The sequence below is a fragment of the Haliaeetus albicilla genome, chromosome 2 (genome assembly GCF_947461875.1).
Source record: "Haliaeetus albicilla chromosome 2, bHalAlb1.1, whole genome shotgun sequence".
Taxonomy (NCBI): domain Eukaryota; kingdom Metazoa; phylum Chordata; class Aves; order Accipitriformes; family Accipitridae; genus Haliaeetus; species Haliaeetus albicilla.
The window spans coordinates 35,372,143-35,382,053 of record NC_091484.1 but is presented as its reverse complement, the minus strand read 5'-3'; the positions used below and the strand labels follow the sequence as shown (position 1 = coordinate 35,382,053).

Genomic DNA, 9,911 nt, shown 5'->3' with positions numbered 1-9,911 from the left:
CGTCTTCCCGATACCAGTTCTGCGGTGGGGGAAACGGGCTGCGGGCAGCATCCGTCAGGTCAGGGATACGGATGCAAGGAGGAGCTCTGGGAAGCCCCCGCGTCCCAGATGACAGGACTGGGCCCTTGTCAACTCGTGGGGAGAAGGAACCGTTCGAGCTGGCGGTCTCCCGTCGACCTCGAGCCCCCTCGGAAGCCACGCCGCCGCTCCGGGGCCCGGCAGCGCGGGCGGGCGGCCGTCCCCGGTCCCCGCCTCGGGAGGGAGGCAGGCGCCGGGATCCGGGCTGCACGTCGGGGCTGGCCCCGCCGCGCTTGTGGTGGGAGAGCCAGACCTGAGAGGGGCTGGCCTCTGGCAGATGATTGACACCGAACTGGGTGAGGTTTCATGCTAAAAAAAAAAAAGAAAGAAAGAAAAAGGGCGAGCGCAGGGGAGGGGGTGACTGTGGGAAGGGGGAGAAGGAACTACTGTGAGAGTAAGAAGTCCTGCCCAGCTGTTTGCGAAGTTTAAGATTTCCTGTTTCCCCTGCAGCGCCGAAGTGAAGTTTTCAGTGAGTCACCCGCAGTCCCGAGCAGCGGAGCCGCGCAGCCCGCTCCCCCGCCGCCCTGCCAGCCCGGCCGCCGCCGCCGCCGCCGCCGCCGCCGCCGCCGCGGCCTCCCCCCGCTGCCCGCCCCGGCCCGGGCCGGCCCGGCGGCCCCCCGCGCCCCGCCCGCGGCTCGCCGTCTATGCCGATCGGGCTCCGCGATGACTCCCCGCCTGCCGAGGAGCCTGCGGCGGCTGCTTCTGCGCCTTTGCCTCTGGGTCGTCCTGGGCAGCTGGGTCCCCGCTCTGCTTCGGGGTAAGTGTGCGCCGGCCCGGCGCTCCCGCTTGACAGTTGCTCGGGCCGCGGGCAGGAACGGAGCGGGGCAGGAGGGAGGGAGGCAGGCGTCCGCCGCGGGAAGGGGAGGGGGGGACGCGGTTGCTAAGAAAGTTTTGAGGCTGGGAGCATTTCGGGAGGGGTGAGCGTGCTTGTTTATTGCCCTGCTGCAAAGTACGCGGGGAAGAAAGGACTGGGAATCTGGGGGGGGTCGCGGCAAAAGCCGAGGTCCGTCCGTGGAGGGAAGAGCGGGGAGAGAAGAGGGGACGGGGCAGGAAATGCAGCAGGGTCTGGTCCGGCCGGAGGAGCGCGGAGAGGGCGGCTCGGGAGCTGACCGCTGTCCCCGGGGCGGCGGGCGAGCGGCCGCCCGGCCCTGCAGCCGCCGCCGCGGCTCCCGCACCTGGTGCCGGGCCGCACCGTGTGCCCGGGGGCGGCGGGCCCGGGGGCAACCGGCCGGCCGCGGCCCGCGCCTGCCGCCCCCCTCGGCCCGTGCCGGCGGGTGCGGGATGCAGCCCCCGGCGCCGCTTCTGCGGTGTCCTCCGGGGCGGGGACCAGCTCTGCCCGCGGCCCCGCGGGGAGCGGGGCTGGAAGGTGCCCGGGGCGGGCCGTGGCCTGAGGCGGTGCGTGCCGTGCCGGCTCTCGGGGCTGAGGGCCCGTGCGTGGCCACGGAGCTCGCTGCTGCGTGGGTCTGCGGCTGCTTACCGGAGCTGCTGGATACGTGAGTTTCTGCCTGCAGCAGAATTAAGCCGCGGTGGCGAGCAGTTGGACTGAGAGTGGCAGTCATTCTTGTGGCGCTTAGGGCTCGCGTTGCTCGATTCGCTTCTAGGGACACTTTACATCCCTTATTCTGTTTTTACCAAGACGTCCTTAAATAGGTTTTTGAGGCTGTGGCTGGCAGTAGTCTTCATGGGATAATTTGGAAGGTACTGAGAGCTTAAGGCGCCGCTGCAAAAACAAGGTCCCTGCCCTGAGGAGCTTTCAGTCTCCATCCTACCGGTACTAACCCACCTACGTGAACCAACATCTGTAACTGCGAGGTTAGGCCCTAAATCGTGTTGCAGCACAACTGGTGAACCTAAAAAGAGAACATCAGGTTACAGCAAAACTACATCTGAAACAGTTTTGAAGAATTAAGTAGATTTCTGAGAAGTCTTGTGATATCACGTCTAGTTTTAGCCTTCAGATAAGATGTGCAGACACCTGGGCTTCTACAAACTTTGCTCTGTGCCCTCTGATTCTCCCTTGTGGTCCATTCACGGTCAATAATGATCTCGAAATTGTTGCTAAAACATAATAACGTAAACTAGATAGCTCTTGTATAGTTACTGCCAATAGCTATGTACGGTATGAATAACTTCACGCTTCATTAATAATCCTGTCAAAGTCAACAGGTTTTACATACCTGCAAAGTTACTCATGGAAGCTTAGGGCCAACGAAAAAAAAAACAGTTTAAGAATAAGACACTATGGCGTCCCAGGGCTCAAAATGATATTATTTTAAATTTGAGGTGTGTGGCTTCTTGTTGATTTTGATACATATTTTTATTATTTCTGATTAATATAAATCATACTCAACCAGTGATGGCTTTTATTTCGACCCCAGCCCCAATTTTTTTGCAGATTCCCATCACAGAAAGCTTTAAATTAAAAAGCTCCACTTTTGTTAATCTTGTGTTATTTATTATTAAGCTTTTCTTCACTCAGCCAGTATAGACAGTCTCAAACTACAGGCAGATTTTAAAAATGGAGATAGCTTAAGAGTTTGTTCTTCTTTCTTGTCATAGGTCCAGTGAGGAAAAAATGTATAGAGTGGTTACAATTCAGCATTTTTCATACTGGTCGTCATCTACACCCTACAAAACTGAGTAGACCTGTTGTCAGATAATCTATCCTATAGCTCCAAAAGTTGTTTTAATATTCACCATAGGATTCTATTGTGTCTATAACAGGGAGAGTTGGTCAAAAGACAACAGTTCTGTGGGGACAGAGAGTGTGAGGTTTGGATATTGGTTGTCATTTGGCATCCAAATGAAAACTAGAGCTGCCAAATGTTTGGGGGAAAACAAAACAGTAAAAAGAGCTACCTACTTCGTAATAATCGATAGCTCAGCAGTTCAGTGAGGATGGGGCAGGAGAGATACCAAACTCAGGAAAGCTCAATTCTCAGCTATGCCTACTAACCAGCTGGCTCTTGGTGAAGAGGTTAATACAGCTCCAGCTAAAATTTCATTTTAACATTCTTCACAGCAAAATATTAGACAGGAATGACACATTCCCATAAAGATTCTGGACAAAACCACAAATTCATGAGCAGGTCCAGTAGGAACTATCTACTTTGAAAAAGATGCTGTCGTGTCCTGTACTACACACAAGTAATTGAATTTTTTTCCATAGAATGAAGGGACAAGGTGTGATTTTTCTGAATGATTGTGAATGCTGTATTGAGCATTTAATCAATAAATGGCAGTGCAAACCAGCAGTTGCCCACATAAGAAATTGACGCTGCTGTATCCAAGTGAATATGAATCGGTAATTTATCTTTGGGGTATCAAAGCCAGAAATTTGTTCCTTGGAATAATCTGTGTAATAATTGTTTATTTCTGAACATCAGGAACTTAATTTCTCCATTCAGCCAAACTCTACTTGCATTATTGTCTCCTTATTTTTTAAAAGCCGTATCATAGTCAGTTAATTTTATAGTAACAGAATCAAATTTAGAGCTTCAGATATTTGTGAGAGGGAAGTATGAGAACAAACATGGTGGAACATGTTTGTAACATGATCGAATCTAAAATGCATTTCTGCCCCCCATTAAAACTGGCAAATTTCCAGTTATTTCAGAAGGGAAGTAAGAATAGAACATAGATATTATTGCATTTTCTTCTATTTATGGGGTATCCTTGAATTCTAAGACTTTTATACCTAAGACTTTGAAAATCACTTTTATTTAATTGCTACTTTGAGCTCCTTGGCATTAAGATGCTTTATAATATTCAGGTGGTGAATTCCATATAGGAATGGTTTCTAATAAAAAATGATGAGCCAGATCTTAAGCCGCTGCAAATGAATGTAGTTCCATTAGCATTAGTAGAGTTACATAGAGTTATAGCGTATAAGTTTCCTGAAACAGTTTCAAAAGTAATTTCAAAAAGAGGGTAATGGAATAATTCAGATTTTTTCATATTAATGATATTTTTTCACTTATATTTTATAAACACTTACTATTATATGGCCTACATTTAGCCAAACAGCATTGCTTCAAAATGAAATAGTCCTTTCTGGGATGAATTGTTACAGTTTCAAAGATGCAATATGCTATAAAGGTGGCTGATAAAAGTTGTCATTGTGACAAGGTTAATTCTGAACTTAGGAGCAAAGATGGTGTCAGGCTCTTACCAGAAGGAAAATTCTTCATGGTTTCATTTTGGTTTTTTTTTTTTTTCAGGACTAGGCTTTTAGAAAGGAGTTGCTCTTTTGAGGGGAGGAAAAAGAGCGTAGTATCACCGTACTACCAGTTGTTGGAGTTCCCCATGCTTGCTTGTATTTCCTCTGCAGGAAAGTTTTAAGATGATATTTTTGAATTTGTGGCATAGGAACTTTTTTTTTCTCAATAATGTATGTCTGTGCTATATGCACTTTGCTAGCATTCACTTTGTATCACTGTCGCTCCTCTGACCTCAGTATAGCAAGAATGAGCAAAACCAACTGGTTGGGCCCAGTTTGTTACTCTCTTGGATTTTGCATAATAGGCTGCCTTAGTATCAGCTAGGTATGAAGTATTATCAGTAGTGCTATGACAGCTTTTGGTCTGAAAGTGATCCGTGCAGTCTCCACAATGGCTGGCATGGCTACAGTTGAGTGTTGGTGGCGCAGTGAAAGTCAGGGCTTCCAGCCACCTTTGTGGCCCCATGGTCCTGGGACCAGCAGGAGGAAGGTGAGTCGTTACAGTCCTGGTCTGCCCGTGGTCCCCACAGCCCCTCTGGCACCTGGTGAGCCGAGGAGCAAAAGGGATGTCTTGAGGCACATGGGAGACCAGCGGAGCCACATAGGAGCCCTTTGACTCAGGGGAAATTACCAGGTAGGCACATCCCAGGGACATCAGCTAGTTTGTATTGCCAGAACATTGCCAACTCAGTAAAATGGACTGAGATACCAACTAGTTCTGTGCAGATGTTGGAGAGTACAAGGGATTTCCAGCATGGAGTAGTGGAGAGCCAGTCCTGTTATGAAAAAGAAAGCTGGCTGAGTCCTAGTCGAAGAGATTTAGTGCTGAGATTTTGGTTTACTTAATAGGTCTTTAGCCTTAAATTTTGTTGGGGTTAGAGGGTTTTTTTTTCTTTTTCCCTATAGGATAATGGGAACTGTTTTCTAAACTCTTATAATCAAGAATAAAATAAAAGGTCACAACAAAATACTTGTGCTTTTTTCTGAACTCTAATTATGGAAGGTTAAAATAGACCAAAATAAATCAGAAAGACTATGCCTGGTTTTCGACAGACGAGTTATAAGCCCTTTTGAAGTTTAACGTCAATGGCAGATGGAAGTGGTCAGAGTTGTATTAAGAAACAGTGGAGAAACTTCTTACTACAGGGGATAGATTGCTTTTACAGCAAGGAGTGGGCATACACCCTGGGGCAGGGCATTGTAGTTAAGGCAAATGCCGCTGATCTGTATGCCACTGTACACAATAAGTTAATACCAAATACTTGCAAGATTGGGTTCACAGTGACCCAGCTAAGTCTTCAACAGTTATTTTTCATAGTTATGTCTTCATTCTGACATAAAGACAGAGCAGCAGCACTGGCAGTGGTTGAGTACAACCATTTATATCCTACTGCCTGAAAGAACAGAGATTTAGTTATTGTACAGATGTTTAGGGTAAGATATGTAGAGAGAGCTAACCACTTCAAACACCATCCAGTGATAAAAAACTTGTCCAAAGTAGGAGTTAGAACTAACAAATCTCACCAGGAGTTTCTTAATTCTATTTCTGCTGGTGACAGCATACCGTTGTCTGTTTGTGTCCATTAACTTCTAGGGATTTAAGCAGAATTTAAATTGGAGCATGTATTAAGGGGTCTGCCCCACAGTACATAGGAATTCCTGAGTCAGGGACTAATGTCCATTTGTTTGCATTGCTGCAAAGTTTAGCAACTCTTTCGGATTTTAAGGAACAGTAACATTAGCAGCGGCAGGAGAAATACTAGTTGCCAATTTGTCCATGTTTGTGCTTTTTTTTTTTTTAATATGCCGTTTCCTTGCTCTTTCTCTTGCTCTGAAAGCCATTGTGGTTGTTACAGCTGGAACTACCTGTCCTTTTTTTCATATGGGCTTTAAAGCCTTTTCACCTCTGGGAAGATCATCTGGGGAAGGAGTAGTTTTCCTTTGCTCAGGCAACTGGTATTTAGCAAGAACTTCCTGCTGGCGTTCATCCCTGCATTAATCTGGTTAGAATTAGAGCTGGTTGAGAGTTTTTGACAGTGTTTTTCATGGGAAAATGCTGATTTGTCAAAACTGAAACAATTTGTGGAAATGTACCAGTTTCCATTAAACTTTCATCAGGAAGCCTTCCCCCCCCCCCCCCCCCCCCCCCCAGTCCACGGTGGAATTTCTGATCTAGAAAGATAGAGAGAGAAAGAGAAATCATCATTAGCCAATAAATAGAATAATCACTGGTCGAGGATGGAAGAAAGGCAGCGCCAATTGCCTGGTCTGACTCATAGAATGCACATTTGAATCTGGAGCTCCCCCTATCCACTCTCCCCAGGATATTGGAGGGCTGTCACTCTCTCGTTGTGCATGCATGCACCAACACCCCCACACCCACCACTTCGAATTATTTTAGTTTCACTCTGGTTGTGAATATGAAAATGTATGAAATGTTACAGCACTTTGTGGGGCAGGAAAAACATCTTCCTGACTGTTTTTTAGGTTGACCTGTAGCCATGTGTTCATTTTCTACTCGTTGAGTGGCAATGGCAGTGCTCTGAATAACTGGTGTCTTCTAGTCTTTGTTTCGTATCATAATAACAAGCTGTATTCAGAAATTTCTGTCATGCAAAGGAACCACAGTTTTTATTACTAACAGTCCTGACGGTCTGATTCCAGGATTCCTGTTCTCCACTCACCCAGTGTAGTATTTTGGCAAAAATTTGACTGAAATTAATAGATTTTAGGAACAGATAAAGGAGTCTGCTTCCTCACACTTAAAGCATCCTTCAGTTTACAACCCAGCAGATGCATCACTACAATGACACCTAGGGTTAACATTGTGCCTTTGAAGTGGTAATCTGGAATCAGAGGTATTAGAAAGCTGTCTTCTATTTCCTACATACCTTCTGTTTGTACAAAAGGACTTTGGCCCACACCCTCAAAAGAACTGTTGCCCTGCTTTGTAAGTAGGCACCTGAGGTTTTAAGGTAAAAAAGAAAAACTTATCAAGCAGCCAAAGCCGTAAACTCAGCCAGTGATTTGAAAGTCACACCAGATTCTTTCTGGCTTGGTTATAGTCACCAGTAATACAAGTTTTGAAAGGTAGCCTCTGCCCCCTGTGCAGTTGATCGGTTCCTCCAAAACATTGCATTGGTATACCTGTGGGCTTCATTTAATTCAGCATTTACACTCAGTTTAAAAAACTGGTCTAATGCAGAAGACATTAGAAAATCCATCTTGTGTTCCCGAGGTCATGGTGGCTCTGTCAGGGCTTAGAGACTTCCTTCTGTTAGAAAAGCGAGTTAATTTGAACAGTACATACTCAGAGAGCAGCAGGAAGGTTTCACAGTCTTACTCTTCAGAGCAACATTTTCCAAGTAAATACCCAAGTGTGGTTCTTATGTGCCTGGGGCACTTTAATGGGCCTCTTTCTTTAAAAACTAGCATTGTGCAAGTGGAACACATGCAGGGCCAGATTGTCAGCTGGCATAAATCAGCTTTACTCTGTTGCAGGCAAGGAACCTGCCCTGATTTATACCAGCTGAGAATCTGGCCACAGAATGAATAATAGGCAACTGTATGTTATGAAGCTGTAATTCCCTTGAGGGGGCTTTTGTGATATCAGTCTTACAGGAGCCAGAGTGATCTGTTTCTCTTTCTTGGAGCAAAATAGTAATTTGACTGCAGTATTTTGAAGTCCTCAGAACATTAGGAAAGAGAGATTTCAGGCCATCAAGGGAAAGAAGATGCTTCCAAACTTCTTGTAATGTATCATTAAGGATTTTTTTGTGCAGGAAGAATCACGGGAGGAGAATTTTGGAGGATGGAGATTAATTGGTTTGGGATAGGTAGTCGCAAAAACGAGAAATGTGTAAGAGGGATTATTTCTCATTGAGACCAGGCCTTTCCTTCGAAAGCAGTTGTGTACATTTCCCAAGCTGTATGAAAACTGAAGCTTCCTCATCACTGATAAGCTGCTAGTGCTGGTGTAATTAATGAGGAAGCAAAGTGAAGAATGGGAAATGAGGACTAAGGGGCAAACTCCTCCTCAGAATGTGGATTGGTTTTTAATTTTGTTTAATGTTTCACCCAGAAGGGTCATAAGTGAGCTAGTACTCATTTTATTGACTTAGAAAGAAAAGGGGGTTCAGTTAGATTTTCCAAGAGTTAACCTGTAGTTCTCCTGGGTCTAAATATTTTAAATGGTGAGCCACCTCCCTCTGGTTTTAATCCTGCTGGGGATTCTGCATCCCAGAATGGGAGTAAGCGCATCATGCGCATACGTCACCTGTTGGCATGGTTAGGTGGTGCCTTGGGCTTTTGGATGATAATGTAGTAATTTTGTAGATTTCATCTCACTAACTAATAGAAGCACATTTTTAATGTTGCTGTACAAGAGGTGAACTTTGAAACAGACCACAGATGATTACTAATGGGTAATCGTCTGATATTGACTAATATCACTTCTTATTTTCAGGGAAGGAAGCAGAAGCAGCTGTCCAAGATTCTTATGTATCTTGAGATGCTGATCCAGTCTGATCCTTGAGGTCTAATTAGTAGCTCAGATACGACTGACTGCTTGGTATATAAAGCTGCAGAACAGCAGTGATTTTGATAGCATGGCTTAGGCAACAATTTAAGAAAAGTTTTAGTGCTCAAAGGGAGCTGAAATCTCTTACCATTTTGACTGCTCCCCTTGTTTTTAGTGTTACCTGGCTGTTCTGACCAACTTCCATATGCTTTGGGAGCAATGTGGCTGGAGCAAATCTGAAGTCATAGTTATATCAGGACTTAGCATACCTTGTGCACTTAAGAACTTCCCAGGAGAGTAGTGTGTGTGAATATCTTCTGTCCCTTAAAGTACATGCTTGGGGAAATATGGTAGATGTAACTACACTTTTTCCCTTTCCAGTTTTTTTCTCCAGCTGCCTAGTCTCTTAAAATATTCCTTCATTAGACAATTAGTATCTATTGTTTGATTTCAGGCCACTGCTAAAGGGAGGTCTGTAGCTACATGTTAGTTTATTCAATTCACTGTAAAGCTATTAATTAACATGGGGTAGCACTTCTCTGTTATCCTGAGCAAGACTTTACATAGGCTGCTTGTTTTTTACCTTTTACCCTAAAATGGGCTGCACTGTAAAAATACACGCAATTAAGGATGTATTTTTTTCATTATGTTATCAATAGTGTTAAGATTGAAAGACAATAAAATCACAAGCGGGAGTTCAGCATCTGACCAGCACTGAGTTGGTTATGGAGTTCACATGACAGTTGGTTGCTTCCCCCTCTCAGGATGCTCCCCCCTGACCTCCATAGCTATCTTAAGCTTTCCTGTAACATGACTGTGTAGTGACTCCAGGGTGCCCCGTTCTTCTTGAGAAACTCATAGAAAGAGTGCAGGAATTAAGAAGCATATCTCTGTGTTTTTCACTAATGGGAAGAATTTAATGAGGTTTTCAACAGCACAAATTTGTCAGTCTGTGATCAGGAACCCCTGAAGATTTCAAGAGAAGAGCTGTCATATGCAGGTGGTGGTTGATCCTTTATTTCCTTTGGCTGATTCTGCCCACAAGCATGCAAGCAATTACCCTTTTAATTTGTCTCCTGCATACAAGATCTATGA

General features: G+C 45.2%; 1 protein-coding gene across 1 annotated transcript in view; it reads left to right on the top strand.

Annotated features, from left to right (window-relative positions):
• Positions 1–420: 420 nt before the first annotated feature.
• Positions 421–9,911, top strand: part of TGFBR2 (transforming growth factor beta receptor 2) — a 66,427-nt gene continuing 56,936 nt past the window's right edge. Inside the window, exon 1 of the mRNA XM_069770848.1 lies at positions 421–835. Coding sequence (XP_069626949.1) covers positions 742–835 — 94 coding nt within the window. The 5' untranslated portion in view covers positions 421–741. The remainder of the gene's footprint in view (positions 836–9,911) is intronic.